The sequence below is a fragment of the Natrix helvetica genome, assembly GCF_964273705.1.
Source record: "Natrix helvetica genome assembly, chromosome: 3".
In the NCBI taxonomy this organism is placed as follows: Eukaryota; Metazoa; Chordata; class Lepidosauria; order Squamata; family Natricidae; genus Natrix; species Natrix helvetica.
Genome location: NC_138549.1, coordinates 125,083,223 through 125,105,114, shown reverse-complemented (window position 1 = coordinate 125,105,114; position 21,892 = coordinate 125,083,223). Strand labels below are relative to the sequence as shown.

Here is a 21,892-nt window from a genome sequence, read left to right as displayed (position 1 = left end):
TTCCAGAGCACCGTTCAGGGCCACCACGTGCGCATCATGACAGACAATGTCGCCACCAAGGCGCACATCAATCGACGGGGGAACGCGCTCCAGATCCCTGATGAAGGAGGCGGAGCTCTTGGGTCGATGGGTGGAGAGGTATCGCCTTTCTCTTCAGGCGGAGCACATCTCGGGCACGAGCAACACCCAGGCGGACTGGCTGAGCAGATCCACAGTCGACCACTCGGAGTGGCGTCTACATCCGCTGCTGTTCCAGCAACTGTCCCAGAGGTTCGGCCTCCCGCTGGTGGACCTGTTCGCCACCGCGGCCAACGCGCATCTTCCGCGGTTCTTCACAAGGTTCCACGACCCGAGGGCGGAAGGAGTCAACGCGCTGCACGGCCCGTGGCCGAAAGGTCTGCTTTACGCTTTTCCCCCGCTACCTCTTCTTCCCAGAGTCATCAGGAAGATCCTAGCAGAGGAGGCGGAGGTGCTGCGGGTAGCACCGTACTGGCCCAGGAGAACCTGGTTTGCAGACTTGGTGAGTCTTTCGATCACACCACCGTGGCGGATTCCTCCACAGGACATCTCTCTCAGCCAGGGGGCCCTTCAACATCCAGAACCCCAGTGGCTGCAGCTGGCCGTCTGGCACTTGAGAGGGATCTCCTAAGCAGAGGCAAGTTGTCAGACAAGGTGATTGGCACCATCCAAGCGTCACGACGGCAGTCCACGACGCGCATCTACGACGCCACTTGGAAATCCTTCGCCAGCTGGTGCACGGCTCATGGTACGTCTGCGCCCCTTGCTTCGGTTCCTGTCATCCTGGACTTCCTGCAGGAAGGTTTGGACAAGGGCCTGGCACCTAACACCCTGAGGCGCCAGGCGGCAGCCCTGTCAACCATCCTCTCAGTTGAGGGCTACGCATCTCTTGGCCGGAATCCGACCATCCGCAGTTTCCTCAGGGGAGCGACCAACCTGAGACCCCCAGTGGTCCACAGATACCCATCTTGGGATCTCAATGTAGTGTGCGGTCCCTCATCGGGCCCCCGTTTGAGCCCATTAAGACGGCCAGTCTCAGACACCTCACATTCAAGTCGGTTTTTCTGGTCGCTATCACGTCTGCTCGTCGCATATCGGAACTGGCTGCCTGTCAGTCAGAGAGGACTTGTGTCTCATTCGTAACGACAGAGTAATCCTGAGGCTGGACCCTTCCTTCAGTCCGAAGGTCAATTCCGGGTTTCATCGGGCGCAGGAGGTGGTCCTTCCGGATTTTTGTCCGCATCCTCGGCACCCGAGGGAAAAGCGCTGGCACATGCTGGATGTGCGCAGGACTATTCGCAGATACATCAAGCGCACGGCCAGTTTTCGGAAATCCGAATCTCTATTCGTCTCCTTTCAACCAGCTTCTCAAGGCAAGAAGGTCTCTTCATCTACCATCGGCGGATGGCTGCGAGCCTGTATTGCGCTTGCCCACGTTTTACAGTCCGTTCCTGTGCCTCGCAATATCACAGCACATTCGACTAGAAGCGCCGCCACCACAGCTGCTTGGTCTACACAGGCACCGATTGAAGAGATCTGCAAGGCGGCCACCTGGACTTCTCTGTCTCCATTTGTCCGAAATTACAAACTGGACAGTTTTGCATCGGCGGAAGGGGCCTTTGGGAGGCGTGTTCTTCAGGGCATCCATACCAGCGGAGCGACCCTGATGGCTGAGCCTTCCCGCCCTAGTGACAGTTAGCTTGGGCATGTCCCTTCTTTGGACTCTCCAGAGCAGCGCCCTGGAAAATGACCATTGTCTTACCTGAAGGGTCCTTTTCAGGGCGCTGCAACGGAGAGTCCACCCCGCCCTGGGGTCTATTCTCCGCTGGTGTTTGTGAAGTCACAGTGTTGTTTGTTGTTTCTGTTATTGTTGTTGGACTATTTTTGACTTGTTCCATATTAGACTTCCAGTTGAAGTTTCAGCACGCAACTGTTCCACGTCTTCATTGAATAAATCTGAGGAGAGTCGGCACCAGAGGTGTGGCTTAAAGTTTCAATTCAGTTCTGGGCAGATTGGCTGTGTTTAACCCTTCTTTGGACTCTCCGTTGCAGCGCCCTGAAAAGGACCCTTCAGGTAAGACAATGGTCATTCTCTCTGTCCAAAATGTGGACTTTTCTGTCTTCAAAAAAGTGGCCAGTCTCTTTTAAATGCAGATGGATTGCTGAATCTAGTCCTGATGGGTTTGTTCTCCTATGTTCTAACATCTTCAAAGAAAAATCCAGACAGTCTAGTTGCCTCTTGAAAAAGCACCTTTGGGGACAACCATGATCCGGATGACTGAGAATCCATAGACATAATCTTTTAGAGAAACTTTTTTCTGTTCAATTGTTTCTGATTCTTGGAGACTGGCTAGACGTGTCGCTGCAATTTTCTTCACAAGGCTTTTCAGAAACTTTGATTTGCCATTGCCTCTTTCCTAAGGCTGAAAGAAAATGACTAGCCCGAGATTACCCAATTGGTTTTAAATGGGACTAAATTTTAGTTGCCTAAAATGGGACTAGAACTCACAGTCTCCCTATTTTTAGCCTGATATCTTAACCAGTCCATCAAACTGGCTGTCAGAGTAATAAAAAATGTTTTTTCCTACATATATATATATTGGTTTTGTTGTATTCGGGTCTTTTCCCGTGTAAGATTGAGAGACTTGAAGTCTATGAGAGGCTTGAAGTCCGGAGAGCCACCGCAAAGACAATCTCAATCTTACACGGGAAAAGACCCGAATACAACAAAACTAGCATACCTACACCCGTGAAAATCTACGAAAACAAATATCTTACCTCTACGGGGAGGAAACCTTCTTGCTCACCAGATCCTATGAGAGGCTTGAAGTCCGGAGAGCCACCGCAAAGACAATCTCAATCTTACACGGGAAAAGACCCGAATACAACAAAACCAGCATACTGCACCCGTGAAAATCTACGAAAACACACACACACACACACCACACACACATATTTATATTTTTATTTTTATATTTATATTTATATTTATATTTATATTTATATTTATATTTATATTTATATTTATATTTATATAAATAATATGACAGTGTACAATTTTTGTTCAGTGTTATTAAAAATTAACATTTTTACTAAATTGACTTTTCTTTGGAAGATTATTAATGCACATAATGCAGGTTGATATTTGAAGGAAAAATATGGAAAACTCATGTAGAAGGAAATGAATATATTTTGAAAATTACTGAATAAGAACACATTTGTGTTCTTTTGCAGGCGCGATTCATAAAACTGACTGCTCATTTTATTTGTATTGCTTATTGATATAAAATTAATATTTGCTTCCAGATTTTGCTGTTCCAAATGAAATATGACGACAGCATTATTAATTGGTTTTACAATATGTGTATCATATTAGGAAGGTACTTGAGTAAATATTATACTTACCAGCAGGTGTCAGTATATAACTTTCAAGTCTCAGAATGTTAAAAAAAAATGTATCTTTTGTAATGACTTCAGTATGAGGGAAATTGAGTCTTGATTGCTTTTGGTCAGGGAGATTGTATTTGCTCTTTTCATTGCATAGACCTAATTCATAAGCAGCATGCTAACTTGAAAAACAATGAGGTAAAGTGATACATAAGCTATAACATGTACTTATCCGAGATCTTTTTTTTGTAGACATCATCTGGGTGATCCTTAGTGTGGAAGTTGGAGGACTTTTAGGAGTAACGCAGCAGCTATCGTCTTTTGAAACAGAGTTCAACACGCAACCTCATCGTAAGGTAGAAGGAAACTTTAACCCGTTCGCCTCTCCACAGAAGAACAGGCAACCAGATGAAAACAACTTAAAAGACCCTGGGGGTTCCGAGCTAGACACAATCAGCAAAAACACGTGGGGGCCTGCTCCTGACCAAATTGAACAAGATCAGACTGAACTGTCACAAAACTCTGTAAATCTCTCCCCCAGCAGTCACTCAAACAACTTATCAGTAGTGACATACAGTAAGGTAGGTGCTCTGGGGATACAAGAGATGGGAAGGCAATGAGTCAATGCCCTGTATTATGTCAGTCCTTCCTTCAGACAGTAGCTTCTCCTCTTTACATCCGGTTGTAATGGTGTACTGTTGTACTGAATCCTACTGTTTATATTGCAAGGTCTTCTGAATTAAAAACAAGTTTAAACATGCTTGTGCTAAAATGCTTTAAACTTTAAAAAAATGGATAATGCATGCTGGATTTGACAGTGCGAAAACGAGAAAACTAATTTTTTAAGACTATGCTTAAAATTCGAGATCTGCAAAAAGTAAGTGATAAATAGTTGTTTAATGCTTTTATGACAAGAACAACATTATCTTTGATTTTTATTGAACTGTAATTTGTTATTTTAAATGTTTTAGTTCACCCTTTGCTAACTGTAACACACACACACACACACACACACACACACACACACACACCTTATATTGCCATACAGAAAGTTATAGAATTAATTGTTCAGCCCAGGGTAATATAGTCAAGTTGCATGTCCTGAACCTGTCATAGTCTAACATGCTGTATACAACTTGTGTTTAAAATGAATCAAAACTTGGACAATTTACAATCTTAGTGCTACATACAATATTTTTTATTTCATACTCATTGATAGCTTGCAATGTTAAAGGAGAAGAACCTATGTCAGAAAAGATCTTGATGACACAGTGATAAAAGGAGGGGAGGATATGTAGGGTGTTGGGGGGAGGTTGGTTCAACTCCACCTACCTCACCAATTAACATCTGCTCCCTAGAGGACTGAAGGCCTTGACACCTCCCCACTCCCTCCTCTCCCCAGTATGACTTATCTCTGGCAGAAATGGGCTTAAGTCTAAGCCTATTCAGTATGCCTTTTATGTTATTCTTGGCAGGGGGATAAATGTCTGTTGGATTAAATTTGAAAATAGGATGAGCAAAAATGATTGGCTTGCTTAAGAAAGAGGAAAGGAATTTAAACATATATTGCAGTGGTCACATGATGGGGAAAGTGTACCTTGGAATTATGACAAGAACAACATACATTGTGCATTGAATCAATGAATGAACAAGAGGAGAGGCAAAAATTTCATTTTAGGCCTTAGTGTCAGACTGATTCGGTGTGAGGGAAATATAAATTTCACTGAAAACTTCCTAAGAAACTTGAGAACAGCTGAATTTACTTTTAAAGAAAAAGTTGCTTTATTCAGGGTTAAATAAAATGTCATGCTATTATTTGTGATTTATTTTAATTTTCTTTTTTGTCAAATGACTTAGGGATTTTCAAACACTGGCGTCTGTCTATCTACCATCTTAATTTTTAAAATTCTGCATTTGGATCTTATATGTTCCCAAATCTACCTCTAAGATGCAGCTTCGGGTGGTAGAATTAGTTTACTGGGATGTGTAAACAGAGTGGGTTGAGAACATTTGGAGATGATCCTAGATTATATTTAAGATGAAAATAATTCAGTTAAATATATTGATAAATAAGTGAATAGTGAGTTCAAGGATGTAAATTGTATATTTTAGAGTGCAGACGCAACTATTGTAGTATATTCCAGATTCTTAAAGCTAAAAATACAGGTAGTCCTCGTCTTATGACCACAGCTGAGTCCAAAATTTCTGTTGTTAATCAAAACATATATTAAATGAGCTTTGCCCTATTTTGTGGCCTTTCTTGCCACAGCTGTTTAGTGAATCACTGCAGTTGTTAAGTTAGTAATAAGGTTGTTTACTGAATATGGTTTCCCAATTGACTTTGCTTATCAGAAGGTCTCAAAAGGTGATCACATGACTCTGGGGCCCTGCAACCATCATAAATATGAACCAGTTTCCAAGCATCTGAATTTATCACATGGCCGTGGGGCTGCTGCAACAGTTGTAAATGTGAGAAATGATCATGTCACTTTTGACTTATGACAGTACCGTTGTAACTTTGAACGGTCATTAAATGAACTATTGTAAGTCAAGGACTACCTGTACATCAAAATAAATATGATAAATGTGAGTTAAAATAGTTCAAATGCTCATTGAGTTGTGTTACTGTATCCTGATCATGTGTCAATATACTTGATATATGTCCTAGTTTTGGAGTAAAATCAACAGTAAGCTACTGTGCAAGGATAGTCTTTTGATTAGAGATCCTAATTTGCATGAAACATAGCAGGATCATGCATGTGATTATCTACAAGATTTGCCCCAAATTTTCCAGAATTTCCTGATATTATCCTTCCTGTTTGCAGAAGATACTGATACAACTAAAGCTGGTATCCTAGTTTGTATATTCTCTATATTAACTGTAAAGCATTATTGCGAAGGCCTTGATGGACTAAGTTATGATGCACAGCAGAAATATCCACATCATATAGAAGACTACAATTTGTAAGAGAAATAAAAGGCCGGCAGGAATTTTAAAAGAACATGAATTAATAAAGAATGGCTGTAAATTAAGAGAAAAGAGACAAAAGTAATACATATGAATGAATGTAGTCTGCTTATGGGCAGAGGAATTTATGAATATATACAAGGAAGCGAAGATAAAAAATTAACTTTGAATTATGTATAAAATGTATATCAGAAAATATGAATCGTGTCATCTACGTTGTAAGTATGAAAGTCAGAATCTAGTTTGGTTTCAATTAACCGCAATAATGGAAAAACAGAGATAAATTTTGGGAAGAATTGTATAACATTCTGAATTAAAATAACCTAGTATTCATTTGTTACATGTCATAACTGGATGAGTGGTAACAAGATGAGACAGCACAGAAAGTGTTTGTGCCTTTCATACCTAAGGATGAATGAGAAGGATGCTTGGTGATTATGACCAATAATGACAATATACTGTACATTTAAAAGCATTTAATTGTAATTAAAAGGTTGAATGATTGATAACAAGAAAGAGACAACATTTTTAGTGTTGGATAGACCATTTCATAATAGTGTGGCCTTTGGGGAAAAAATGACATGAAGAAACGTAAAAATGAAAAAGAAAACAATCAAAAGTAGAAATAGGATTACTACCATATTAAAAGCTAGATTAACCTACCTGAAATATGTATGTAATGAAAGGGAAAATATCAACAGATTGGAAAAGTTAAAAGAATCGTGATTCATACTGCCATAGAACTATGTGGAGTTTATGTTAATGAAAAATATGACAAAGATTCCTTGGTTAAACAGACTGTAATGGTGAACAAAATCCAACAGAAAATAAATATTACAAAAAAAATGAAGTTGAGATAAAGATATAATATGTCAAGACAAGAATGATTGAAAAGCAGAATAATGCAGAATAATTTTGATGCAAGTAAAAGAGATCTTTCAAATAGGGCTTTCTAAGAGGGCTAAACAAATCCTTTAGCAGACTAAATGGAATAAAAAACGAAAGTGATAATAATTTGAGATGAAACAGGTGAGAGAATGCTGAAGACAGTATTTAGAGATCTATCAAAAAAAGTCAAAATGAAATGAATGCAATAAAACTTTAGTGCTCTAGAAAAAAATGATGAAAATGAAATCATAAATAGATAAGGTTCAAAATGATAATGTTGTAGGTATAGATGATGTAACTGTAGAAATGTTCAGTAGTGAGAGAGATTGATTGTGAAATGACTAATTTATTTAATGTGTGCGTGAGGAATTGGAGCTCAATTATTGGAAAATGCTGATATTGTTACCCCCTGTTGATGGAAAGTGTGCCAAAACTGTAGGGAAATTATTTTTGCCTCAAAAATGTTTGGCAGAATTCTGATTGTAATCTTCATAAACATGTAGGAAGTATAGCATAGCATACAGGGACTGTACAGGCCAGATTCTTGCTCTTTATATCATGTCACTGAGAAATATACAAATATGAGAAAGGGAGTTTATTTTTCATTATTTTAGTGAAAATATTTCTAAAATGAATGAGTTGAATTATGGAACGCATAGCATGGGTGTATATAGTTGAAAATTTGTTGCTGAAAGCATTTAGTGTGGTGTATGGTTGAAGTCAAGCAATAAATAAATAAATGAAATACTTAACAATTAATTATTGTTCTAATCAATTGTCTCAGAATACTGGAAGAAAATGTCAATCAATATACAAACTCAACACTGGAGCAAATTCCACATGATAGGATCTTCTATATATGATTGATTTAGATTAAGGAACATAGAATATGAATATACATACATACATGCATACATACATACATACATACATACATTCAAATTTCATTGAAAGTATTATAAAAAGTAAATCCTACAATAAATTTGCATTTTGACCGAGATATGGCAAATAGAAGCTCTGATTTCTTTTAATCATACAAATTGCTGGAGGATAGATTATCATGAGCATCCCTATAAGCTTAGTGGATATTATGCTAAATATAATTTTAATAATCAAAAGGGCAAGATAATTTTTTTTATAAATGTTAATACCAATGTTTGCATTTTTAATAATATGCATTCTATTCTTGGTAAAGAATAGGTAACTTTCTTTGCAAACCTAACTGAAAACAAAGTGTAGGTCAGTGATGGCGAACCTTTTTTGGCTCGCGTGCCACAAGTGGGGGGAGCGCGGGGGGTCGTGTGCGGGCGTGCCGCACCCATAATGCAACGCGCGATCCCCCAGTGCGCATGCGCACAACGCCCCCCCATTTTTACATGCTTTTTTTGCCCTCCCCAGGCTCCAGAGGCTTTATAGGAGCTTGGGGAGGGTGAAAAGAGCCTCCCCTGCCCCTCCGGAGGCCCTCCGGAGGCTTCAGAGACCCTCTGGAGGCTCCCCTGAAGCCTTCGGAACGCTTAAAACCACCCTCCGAGCAACCCGGAAGTCACTTCCGGGTTGCTCGGAGGGTCGTTTTAAGCGTTCCGAAGGCTTCAGCGAAGCCTCCAGACGCTCCCTGAAGCCTTCGGAGTGCTTAAAACAACCCTCTGAGCAACCCGGAAGTCACTTCCAGTTTGCTCGGAGGGTGTTTTTAAGCTCTCCGAAGGCGTCAGGGAAGCCTCCGGACGGTCCCTGAAGCCTTCAGAACACTTAAAACGACCCTCCGAGCAACCCGGAAGTCACTTCCGGTTTGCTCGGAGGGTGGTTTTAAGCGTTCCGAAGGCTTCAGGGACGGTCCCTGAAGCCTCCGGGGGGGGGGAGCGGGGGAGGCTCTTTTCGCCCTCCCCAGGCTCCTATAAAGCCTCTGGAGCCTGGGGAAGGCGAAAAATAGCTTTTAAAAAGATGAACTCAGCTGGCCAGCTAACAGGGCAGCGCCTCGCGTGCCCTGACAAATGGCTCCGCGTGCCACTTGTGGCACGCGTGCCCTAGGTTTGCCATCACTGGTGTAGGTGATAGAGGCAAAAATTGTTTGCATGTATTATGTATAAAGTGTCCCTTGAATCAATCTCATTACCTGGTGACTCTTCGTCCTAAGTAACTCGGCATTTCCTTCTGGAATGTTTTTCAACTTTCTGGCTTGGGATATTCTTGTGGTCTACCAAAATACTAACCGAGAATCACCCTGCTTACATTTTCCATAGTTGGACAAGGTCAGTTAGGTGCTGCTACATGGTGTGAGCAAATTTATACTTTTGTTCTTGCGCGCACGCGAGCGTTCAAATCAGCTTTGATTCCCAGGGACTGCCAGGACCCTGCAGTTTTCTTTGCAAGGTTTTTAGAAGCGGTTTGCGGTTGCCTTCTTCCTAAGGCTGAAAGAGAGTGAATTACCCAAAGTTATCCAGTTGGCTTTATGCCTAAGAACTCATGGTCTCCCAGTTTCTAGCTAGGTGCCTTAACCACAAAACCAAACTGTTTCTCATTTATATATGATGGATGGACAACTCAGTTCTAATTCATTGACTCATATGGGGCATTTGTTTACTCTGTCCAAGCGTTTGGGGTAAAAATGAGCCTAACATGACATTATAGAAATAATATTATTTAAAAATTAAACATAGATTTTTTATTAGTTTGCATTTTTTTTTCTCAGCAATAATATCAGCTTTTTAAAGACTGCTCATAAATTATAAATTCAGTCAGTTGTATAATTAAGCCAATTATGTCAGTTGCAGTGTTTTAGGTTAGTTAAATTCTTGGATAACATCATGACTAAAATATGTGTTTATTTAAAGAACATTAAATTCGCATTGCATTGATTTTGAGCATCAAATTAAATGTTTTCCTATATGGAAGATCTTAACAAACATACATACATATACATATGCGCACACACACACGCACACACACACATACATACACACACTATTATGTAGTAAAATAATAACATCTTTGTGGTACAGGACTGGTAAACCATTTTTATGAAACAGTTGGGCTAAAGGACGAGCCTACTTGTGCAGGAGTAGAGGCACTAGCAATTCTCTTTTTAAAAAAACCATATACCGTACACAAAACACTAGGCCTTCCCATGTTTGTAGGATCTGGTTTGCCTCATCATTTTCTTTTCTTTAAAGAAACCTGTTACAGATAGTCCTTGTTTAAAAACTGATCACTTGGTGGCCATTCAAAGATGCCACCCCCCAGAAGCTATAGTACTTGCAATTCCTATTTCAAACCTCAGTCACTCGCTCTTATGACAAGCTACAGGGATGTTTCAGTACCCCTACCTTTCTCTCTCCAATCCATCCTGCCAGGTCCCCACAGGCCTTGGGCTTGTTCCTTTACTCCATCACCCCTTCCACACTTAACTTTTGATGATGTCCAGACCTCATGTTGGGGAAGGAGAGGGTGGCTGAGCTGTGTGGCTATCTCTCAGAAGTGGTTGTCATTTTCAGCATGCCCACAATTCCTTGTGCTTGCACTGGAATGACATCTGCTTCTGGGAGGCTGCCACATGTCCCAGAGATAAATAATGTCTTTTGCTTCCATAATGCAGTCTGCATAGTGTGGCAGAAAGCTCTGGAGCTCTAGAATCTTCAAAAAATAAATGTGCAACAGATGAGATGACAGGGTGGGGAGGAGATCCAACCCTTGCAGGTCCCTGGTGAGGCGGAGGAAGGCTTGGGGGAGCAGTGTGGACGGGAAAAGACCTGTGAAGATCTGGTAGGGGGAAAGCAGGCCCAAGGACTGTGGAGATCTCGGGTGGGAAGAAGAGCACAGATCTCCCAGAGCCTCCCCCACCCCAAGGCACCTTGTGCTCCACTTAATGACCCACACATTTGTTTTACAGAAGCATCAGGGTGAGCAGAGGTTGTGGGGGTCATTAGGTGAGAGACTCTTACTTAACAGCCATCACCACTTGAAACTGTAATGGATAGGCTCCTACTTTCATAAGTCGAGGACATATATTTACCGTAGCTAATGCTAAATTTCTAAATGCACACTTTCATTCCAAAAATGAAAACAGAAATGATTAGAATTCAGGTTCCTTCTAAATAGGCCATCTCTTATTTTATGGAAAATGTTCATTCTGTTTATACATATGTATTTAAAGTATCATACCAAGCAAATGAAGCCAATTACAATAAACATAATTATGTGGGGCTGGGAATAGGGATGGTCGGACTATAGAATTATATTAGGTTATACAGAGTAGCCCATTGCTTTTAATACTTGTGTCACTTAGAGAGGGAGTAATATATCAACACTCCTGGTGGGTAATCCATTTCTATCCAGTCTCATATTGTTTCTGAGGAAGTAAAAGTTGAGAAATATGAGGAAGATGCAAATACAAAGAGCATAAACCAATTTTTTCCAGTGTAGTAATGGATCGGGCTTGCACTTCGTTTCATGTATTTAAATTTATACATAAAGCAGTTTGCAATTGGTCATTTTACATGCTAATTGTTTTGAACTGATTACTATCACTTAACTGCTTTCCAAGTATATATTTATTTTATCACATTTGTGTTGTGCCTTTCTTCTAGGACTTTAAGACTTTTCCAATTTTACTTTTATAACAACCCTGTGAGGTACTTACACTGAAACAGTGATTGGCCCAATGCCAGTAAGGAATTGAGAAGGGGCATTTGCTAGTCACAAAATACCCCAAAGTCTTAAGACGTTTTCTAATTATTTTTTAAAGCAATTGGTAAGTGTGTGTGCCCGTTTTGATAATGGAATTTAAAAATATGCTTGTTCACAGTTGGGAGAGAATTCTTGTGTATATTTATATGGATCGTATCATAGTTATGATTTTTTTAAATCAACCATCTGGCTGATATGGCAGACAATCTAGGTACATAATTTAGTTCATTAGCTTGAGCAACAGCAGACTGGGGGAGTTTACTCATTTTGGAATAGAACAGATTTCCATTAATTTATGTTCTGTATATTTGGAAAACCCACATTGATTTTATTCCTGTACAAGTAGCATATATACATAATTCAAACAATTATAATATATTAAATGTATGCATGTATTGTTTAACATTGCCCCAAAGTTATGATATGCACTAAGAATATTCTTGTGTTTTTCCCAGGGAGACACTTAAGCCAAAATAGCTTAGTATTATGTAATTAGTTGTTCTGCTTCTCCTACCACTAATTTTTCAGCAAGAATTTTGGCTTGTTAAGTTTGTGATTTAAGAAGAGCTTGTTTAGCAAAGTGAGTGTAATATTTTAAAAAATGAAATCAATCCATATGAACAATAAATATGATTCATGCCATTTTAGTATGGTTTGCATGAAAACTGAATGTTAATAGAAAATGTTAAAACTATTAAAACTTATGATAAAGATAAATATTTCTATGATAGTAATGCATGCAGAAAAGATATATAAAATAGTATTTTCTTTTCCTCTTCTTTCTGTGTTCTAAAGAAGTTCAAACTAGAAGTACAGTATCTTTTTTTTTTAAAGAAAATAAACATATATAGAAGAGTTCAAGCAAAATGAGCCAATGAATTATAGGGAAGAGATTTGAATTATTACATTATATTTGTATAGTGAACGTTGAACAAAATACTGTACAAAATGCTCTGTTCATTTATGTTGAGTTTACATAAGTGATTCGGAAGAAAGCCCAAGATAGTTTAGAGAAGCAATGACCAGGAACAGCCCAGGAAATGATGACAAAAAGAAGGTGATTGAGTGGTATTATCTGAGGTTACCATCACTGCAAGTTAGGATATTTTTGTTTTGTTTTGCAGCCAGGCGTCAAAAGCTAATGTCTTTTTTTAAAAAAAAATTCTTCTATTATTTATTCAAACTGTACGACAAACAAAAGCGAAATAGAGTCAATATAGTTCTCCAATGTTTTCTAAGTCTTGGTGTGGTAACTACATTTAAAAGGAAGCTAGGTGGGATAAGAGAATCCAAAATGTTATCTCCCAATTAATAGTATCACCGGTGATTGATGTGAGGTAAGAACTAGTTTCTGTTGAAGATTCTAAACAAGAAATGTTAACTTATTTCCTTGAATGAACTTGGAGAACAACATAGGCCACCCCTTGTGTTTTGTAAATTTTATGTGAAAAGGACATTACTTCAGAATCTTTTTATTCTTGTGCTCATCTTTAGTGTTTAAGGTAATTTTTGCAGTTAAAAGGAAAAACTAATTTTCTTTTATTTGAATAATAATAATAATATCAAAACTAATGACTGTTTTATTAAATAAAATGTAATGTACACATTTGGCATGTGAAGTTGTCCGACTAATGGCATTGCTGAATTGGTTTGGACAGCAGTCCTGATTTCTCAGCCAATATAACAAAATAGTTGTACAGGATTATACAAAAAAAATCATATTTAAAGTGAGTCAGTAAGAAAACTACTGGAGTAAATATAAATCAGATTTTAAATATGAAAATGCTTTTGCATTATGAGTTGTATGCCACACAAATCAGGGAATAATGTTTTTTAAAATAGTATTTATGTCATTTGTTATCAGTGTAGTTGGATTCTCTTTAAGAAAGCCTTTCATTTATTTTTTTCCTCCTCCTACTGTTTTTTCTGTAAATACAGGATTTTTTCCCCAGACAACTGAAAATTGATTTTCTTCTTTCCTCTTTTCCTTCCACTCCTCTATTTCCCCATCATTTTCTTTTTTTCCCTTTGTATTTCTCTATTTTGTATTTTGATAAACTAATAAAAAAATTGAAGAATCTCCACCAAAATAAAGTTGATCTTATCCATCAGTTGTGACAGAAACTGACCAACCAGCTTGTTGCCCAAACCTGACATCAGGGGCTGAGATAGAGAGTAACTGCTCCAGGTCACCCAGCCAGCTTTCATGCCTAAGACGGGTTCTAGAATTCACAATCTCCTGGTTTTCTAGCCTGGTGCCTTTAACCACTAGACCATTTATTTAGCACTCCAAATATATTCTACCCTTGATCAAGGAATTCAGTATGACTTGAATTAATATTTTGCTTCATTTTATCCTTATCTTACAACCTGTGAAACAAATTGGGATGAAAGAGAGTACCAGTCCCTGTAGTTGCAAGTAGCATTGAACAGGAGTTTTCCCAATCCTGTTCCATTAATCCCATCTTCTAGGTTAATTATGCATATATATTACCCCACCCTCCACCCTAACCCTCCCCCACCTCCCACTCAAAACCACCCCCCTGACTTCCGCTATACACCACTCTAACAATTCCAAGCATCCCATGTATTATTTACTCTGATCATCTATCAGTCTAAACATTCTTACCTAAAGGCTACATAGTACTTCCTAGTCTGGTATTTATTCTGTATGTAATCAATCCATTTTACCCATTCCTGTGTATAATTCTCCTGCTTCTGACCTGATATTTTTGCCATTTCAGCAAACCCCGCCACTTTCTGAGTCCATTGATCAATAGTCGGTAAAAAATCTTTTTTCCAATGTTGCGCAATCAACAACCTAGCTGCTGTAACCATATACAAAACATGTTTTGTTTCCCCTTTAGTAAAGTCTTTAGTTATACCCAGTAAAAACATTTGCGGAGTAAATTGTATTCTTTTCTTAAATACATTTTGCATAACCCACCATATTTTTATCCAAAAAGCTTTAACCTTATTGCAAGTCCACCATACATGAAAAAAAAGTAGCATCTAGGCACCCACATCTCCAACATTTTGGTTGAACATTTGGGTCCAATCCTGTTCCAATACTTTAATCATAACAGTGTTCTGGATCACTTCCACCCTCCATATTCAGGTGCTCTACAAATCAGGTGGGCTGTAGATGCATCATGCTGAAGGCCTGCTGACTCAGTGTAAATAGATACAACTGAATCTTTATTTCCTATAAAGAATGAATTCACTTATTATTATGTTTTGGCAACCATTGTCTTATTTATCCTGCTATTTATGCTATTTTACAATTTATTAAAATATAGAGATAGTCAAACATTTTTATAATGGGCACATTTAGAATTTTGAGAGGAAGCTGTAGGCACTCTAACAAAATTGCTGCTGAAGGGACAGCTTGCTTATTCACAGGTTACTTACCATGAAAGATGTGGCCATTCCCAAAATAAGTTGTCAGGTGACAAATTGGTGAAGTTGCGTCTGTCTAGCGTCTGTCCATCCATCCACTATCCATCCAATTTCTAGGCTGCCCAACTCAAAAAATAGTTCTTGATAGCTTTGCAAATTAAAAGCAGGGAGAAAAGTTTCAATTGCCCTGAGAGAACATTTTTAAAAGCTGCCATATAACCCCCAACCTAAAGGAGCCTGCCAGCCTCCAACCCAAGGCCTAAAGGGAGAGCTATGGTTTAAAAACTTACTTGAAGGCAGGTAGAACAGGCATTGAGTAAATTTTCTTTTGCCTTTAACAAAAAGCAGATGGTTTCTTTCTCACCTTATTGTTTGTAAACAGGTATCCTACTTTGTTCAGCATTAAAACAGATGTATGGCTCTTAACAATATGGATAGCAGACTGCCACTATTTTTCTTATAATTGTTTTTATATGTATGTTATAGTTTAATGTATTGTATTTTTCTAACATGTTATATTACATGTTGTTTGAACATTTAAGTAATTAAAACATATTTCTTTAAAGAATTAAATCCTAGTTAAAGAAAAGTCCTGCAGCACCACCACCACCCGCTTAAAGAAAGTTTCAGTATTATTAGCATATTGCCAGGAAAGAGAAACATTCTCAGCATTTGATAATTTGAAAGCTTTGAGGATTTGAAATATTCAGTATTATAAGTCCCCTAAATTTGATCCTAAGACCTGAAAGACCAGGTTATGGACAGATTGTCATAGAGGAAATCTATCAGTGTGGTTTCTAAGAGCCAACACTGATCTGTTGGCACCTTATTAAAAATTGATTGTGGCACCAATAATTAAAAAATAATAATTTAGTTTCCTGCAAGAGTGAGCTAAACATTAAACATATATACTTCTATTAGAGGAAAGTTAGTAAACAATTTTGACATCATGATATATCAGATTATTAATGGCCAATGTTAAAAAGATCCTGGGTAGAAAATTGTAGCACACTGTGCAGTTTTACTCATAGGGTTTGTAGCTACTGGTCAGCCTAACAACATTCTGCAGGATTTATCTTCCAGCAAATATTTTTGTTTTGACTTATATCAAAGGAAACTGTTTTATTGCAAATAAAACTTAATCTGCATTCTATGCAGCTTTTGAAACAAAATCAGTTTTTATAAAAATATTGGTTTTTATACCAATATTTTAGTGCCATAAAGCATAAATAACATAGATGAACAGCTTTAAAAGTGTAAATGATTAAAAACTTAAGACTGTTTTGAGATTATGAACACAAACTATTGATTTTCAGAAGCATGTAAATAGTAAACATTTTAAATCTGAAGTGTGATTCAACATGATTTGGCTATATCTGTGAACCACTATACCAGATTATTATGATTAGAAAGGAAATGATAGCAATAAAATATTTTGTCAATTTTAGAATTTATTATTGAAATGTGAATAAAATAACTAAGCAAGGGACATATTTTCTGGGAATTTTGGTCCTAACATGTCTAGTTGCAGAAATCTGGATTAAACAGCCGCATTACAATTTGAAAAGAGTAAATTAGCGTAGTTACAGAAGACTTTAAGTTTTAAGATTTGATTTTCCAAACGTAATGAAATAGACTTTGCTTAATATATCCCCCAAACTGAAATTGATTTTTTTCTTGTTCTTTTCCAGGGTTTTCATGGTCCTTATCCCTTTGGACAGTCTTAAAAACAAAAACGGGTATCGTCAAGAAGATAATTTGACAAAGAACGGACATTGGAGAGATGGGAAGTTCTTATGGCTCATAGAAGATACATCATGAATTCCCTTCTTACTCTCCATATCCTGGGATAAGAAGAAAACAAACAATAACTTAAGACTAGTTGTTTCCAGAAAAAAACCCTAAAGTATGCATGTGTGAATGCTGAATTTCAGGAGTGCTGTTCAGTGCTATGAGAGAGAAAAAATACACCAATGTTTTGTTTAGAAGTTATTGTCACAGTTAATTAGGTAGCCTAAAAGAAATTTTTAAAAAAGATTAAAATGGAGAAGCCATCTCTTTTTAAAAGAAGTTATTTTGCCTACAGAGCAGTTGTAGACTGAGCAAATGTTATTTTTTTTCACAATTTTTAAAAGGGACAGCGTGCATTTTTATAGAGATGTGCTTGCTATGAAATAGATGTTTTGCTTAGCATTTTCTTGGTTGGTGCAGCTGCTATTTGTATGTCAGGTGATATTAATTTCTAGCTGGATTCATAACCAGGTCCATGAATTTTAATGTTTTTTTAGTTGCTTTTTAATTTGCTGTTGGCACTATGCAATAGTCATCTGCTTGTTCTTTTCCATTTAATAAAGTTGTTCAAGTCCAGTTTCACCATTCACAGATAGATGAAAAAGTAGAAAAGACTATGATGACAGTGGAGATTTGAGTATGTACCTGCTCATGCTAGATTTTAAAAGTTTTTCCTGAATAGTTTAGAAAATTGCCATATTCTAATTTTCTTAAATATGCCGTGGCTGTTGTTGAAACATCTGTATGTCTATGTCCATTTTGTGCCAAGAAGAATTTTGATTTCTAGAATGTTAGAGCACATCTTATTACTGTTTCCTGGCATTTTTAGACGTAGGAGTAAGTATCACATCTTCTTTCCTGTAGAGAGATAATTTTTCCTCTGTTGAAAGTACCTTAGAATATGTAGGAGAAGAAATCAGCAGCTGCCATTCAAGTAATTTATTTTATCAAATTTCTACTTTAAACCTTGGTTTTCTAGTTTGTATATGAAAAGCTAGTGTTGCTTGAAGTCTGCCTATGTGCAATCCATGGAGAATGATAGCCATATATAACTGAGGCCAAGCTGTCCAGTTAACAGAGCATGGTCTCTTGAAATTCTTGGGGTTTGCATCAGTGCACGACTTTGAAAAAGTGGGCGGGGAATCTGTGTCATTCAGAAACTTGAACTAGCAGCCATCTGCCAAAGAGAGAAAAATATGCAATACCCCCTTTCTTTGATTTCACTCAAAAGACCAAACTGCCTATTTTGTGTTTGAGGGAATGATGTGGAAACATATTCTGATGAGGATGTAATAGAGACTATTGCTGGACTCAAAGTATTATCTTCTAAATTAACTTTTCATAGGCTGGTGTAAAGAGCTGTTTAAATGTATGATACTCTTGAGCATAAACTTGTGTCCTGCCAGATCATATAGATAGCTCCTGCAGAGTCTGACTGACTGAGATCTGAAGAAGCAGGTATTGAGAGATGCAATTTTCCTAGGACTGGTTAGCCATCAAAGATTGTTTGCTCCTTTGAGGGATATTTTTTTCTTGACACCTAATTTTATTTATCAGCCATAAACACTGGGAGATATTAATGCAAAAATTTAAAAAAACACACACCTTACCTTGAAAAGGTAAAGGATGGAGTATTGGTACTGAAAGGTATTTTCCATTACTCCTCAGCCATTTTTCTAACATGGATTTCTAAATATTTATCTTAAATCACTTCAAGCAATATATTTTCCAAATTCAAAAAAAGATGTATAAACTGATTATGTACAGCATTACTCCTGTTTTGTTTTAATTTCTCCCTTGCTGTAGGCAAGCACCTTTCTAGATAGGCCAGCAAAAGATTGAGTGACCAGATAGAATATATGTGTGTATGCAAATGGGTGAGTATGTTCTTTGGCAGCAATGAGGGAAATCTTAAAATAAGTAGTCATTAACCTAATCACCCCCCCCCCCCAAAATAGCTTTTTTTTGAAAGAGTTACCCACATAAACATCCAGCTTTTATTGTAAAAATTGTGTATCATTTTTAACAGTGTGCAGAAGGAAAATTGATAATTGCCAGCCAACAGCTTACTTGTTGGTGCCCTTTCACTTTGGTAATTTCAAATATTCTCTCTTTTCTCAAGTGCTAGCAACTTATACAAATTGAACAAATCTCTGCTACAGAAAATGCAAAAGCCAGCAGCAGTAATGAGTTACAGTATACCCTACTTTTGAGTTTCTAAAATTGTTTTCCTCTTTAGGGATGAATTCCCTTCAGCTATGAAATTAAATCTGTGAGTATTTTGTACTGTATAAGGGGACAGTCCTTTTAGGAATGGCAATGAGAAGATGTTTAAATTGTTTACTATTCTTCCTTTGGTTTCCCCGTCTGATTTATCAGATAGTAAGATCTTAGGGCTCAGAGTATAATTCCTGAGTTATAAAGCCCCTTATGATGATTTTGGGCTTATGACAAAATCATGTTGATTAGGTTGGAAGGAGCACTTCCATGTTTGAACTGTTAAGGACATATATCTTATCTTGGCATCAAGGCTTGTTTTCAGAACTATGTAATACTTATATCCCAGAACCAACAGGGAAAGTTTATGCAGTGTGTTGCATTTTTCCATTCCCGGTGAATGAATGGGCTGTAGCTTTTAACAATTGCATGGCAGCAGGAACTAAAAAAGTACAAAGCATGGTAATTCAGTAACATAAGAAAGCTGTTCTTCTAGAAATGCTGCATGATATGCAATAAAGGCAGAGATCTCTTATCAGGAAAATGTGATAGGGTTGAAGTTTTTCATGTCAACCTCACTCCAGACACCGCTCCTGTACAGTTTTCAGTTTATCTCTGCACACTGTCAAATTTGAAGTTGCCACGAGTGTTTAGAGTGCAATCAGTATACATTTGAAAGTTGTAAGGGCTCTCAGAATGTTAACTAAAACAAACACTCCCATCTTCTTCAAATGTTACAGTGTATATACATCTCCTTATTTCCTATAGCATTAACGAAATAGTTGTTAATGCCCTTCTACTGAAGTGATAATAGTATTTGGTCATGAAGGAAGCTTGAGCCTGCTTGATCCATGTCTGTGTTCACTTGTACTTCATTTCTCTTCTGTGAATTAGAAGAAATTATGATGGATTCCTACAAAGAATAAATGCCAGTAATTATAATGTAGTAAGTTGTTTTCAAATTTTAAATTTTTTAAAATGCAAGCTTAACCATAGCCCAAACTATTGAATTCGAATATGTTGGTAACCAGCTTCTGTACCTGGAAATATGACTCCAGCCTGGGATGGAAAGCACCCAAACTCTTCACTGGAAAATTGGACAAGGCCCTCTGATAGAAAATAAGCTCTGGCCGCTGGGTAGGGGTGTCAAGCTTGTACCAACAGACTGGCCTGGGTTATTGCCATTATATGGAGAAAATTATAAGTGCAAAGGTGGACCCAGAGATTTGGAAGTGTGTACTACTTATCCTTCCCTGTTACAAATGAACCCTGTCTTGAAACTTTCTAGGGACAAATATAGTTGAAGTTCACTGGGATAAGAAATGCACGCTGTCCCATGTCCAGGTTTCCTTTTTTTTTTTCCTCTTGTGTGAATGATTGATTCTGCAGCCTGTCTTTATTCTCTCTGGGGGGAGTGCATGTGTAGAGCAGGATGGTGTGTTGCTTCATTGAGTCTGGGAAGAATCCTGTAATAGCACATTGTGGGAAAAACAAAGATGCTTTTTCCTTAATGTATAAATGAATATTTGTATGATTAAATTAACACAAAACAATTGTATAGTTGTTGAGTTTTTATTGGTGGTGAGGTTGCCGCTGTAGCATCTGTTTGTTATTACTTTTCATTCTCATTTTCATTTCTTGAGTTACAGACAAACCAGAACTGTTCTTATGGAAAATTGTAATGCAATTTTGCATCACATATGCTTCAGGATATTCCCTTTGCACCCACTAACCTTTAGAAAAATCATATTATAAATAATAAAACGATAACTAGCATGCTACAAAGCAAGAACCATTATTTAGCATAGTCTTATTTTTATGGATGTCTTTGGCCCCAGAGATGTTAGAAAATAAAAATAGTATGTGATTACAGCCCTGTGTTTTATTGGAAATATGCTCATCTGCCTGGGCAAAAGAAGGGGAAATGTGGGAATGTAGGGTGGCATAGTAGAAAGTTTCTAGCTAATTGGCAAGGAGCAACCTCTTGGAATTGTGAATGGCTATACCAGGGGTGTCCAAACTTGGCAACTTTAAGACTTGTGGACTTCAACTCCCAGAATTCCCCAGCCAGCTGGGGAATTCTGGGAGTTGAAGTCCACAAGTCTTAAAATTGCCAAGTTTGGACACCCCTGGGCTATACCTTCCATAACAGCCTGACTTACCTGTGTAGCCAGTAATGGTGTTCAATAGCTCTTTTGTACTATAAAATGTCACCTGATATTTGAACTGCAGTATAACTTCCATCTGAGTAAACTTTTTATGCATCTGTGCAAACTTTCTGCAGCGTCAGCCATCAACTGACTGGATTTCATAGGTCATTTGGGCCAGAGCTTGTGAATGAGAGCTATTTGCAGATCTATGCATATTTTTACAAAGGGGAACATGGTAAATTCAGTTGACTGCACCCCACTTCTCTTTCTGAATGTATGTATGTATGTATCTTTTTTGAATGTACGTATATATACTTATGCTTGCTATCCATATTTTCACAAGAAATATGTGGGTTTTTTTTTCCTCCTGACCATTTCTGTGGCCGGGAAGTAC

The 21,892-nt window shown here is 37.9% G+C and overlaps 1 protein-coding gene across 2 annotated transcripts in view; it reads left to right on the top strand.

Annotated features, from left to right (window-relative positions):
* ILRUN (inflammation and lipid regulator with UBA-like and NBR1-like domains) overlaps positions 1-21,220 on the top strand; it is a 64,653-nt gene extending 43,433 nt beyond the window's left edge. Inside the window, exons 4-5 of one of the 2 annotated variants that reach the window (XM_081946940.1) lie at positions 3,658-3,986; positions 17,032-21,220. In XM_081946940.1, coding sequence (XP_081803066.1) covers positions 3,658-3,986; positions 17,032-17,067 — 365 coding nt within the window. In that variant the 3' untranslated portion in view covers positions 17,068-21,220. Of the gene's footprint in view, positions 1-3,657; positions 5,221-17,031 lie in introns of those variants that run through there. The other variant, XM_081946939.1, reaches the window with a different exon arrangement.
* The last annotated feature ends 672 nt before the right edge of the window (positions 21,221-21,892 follow it).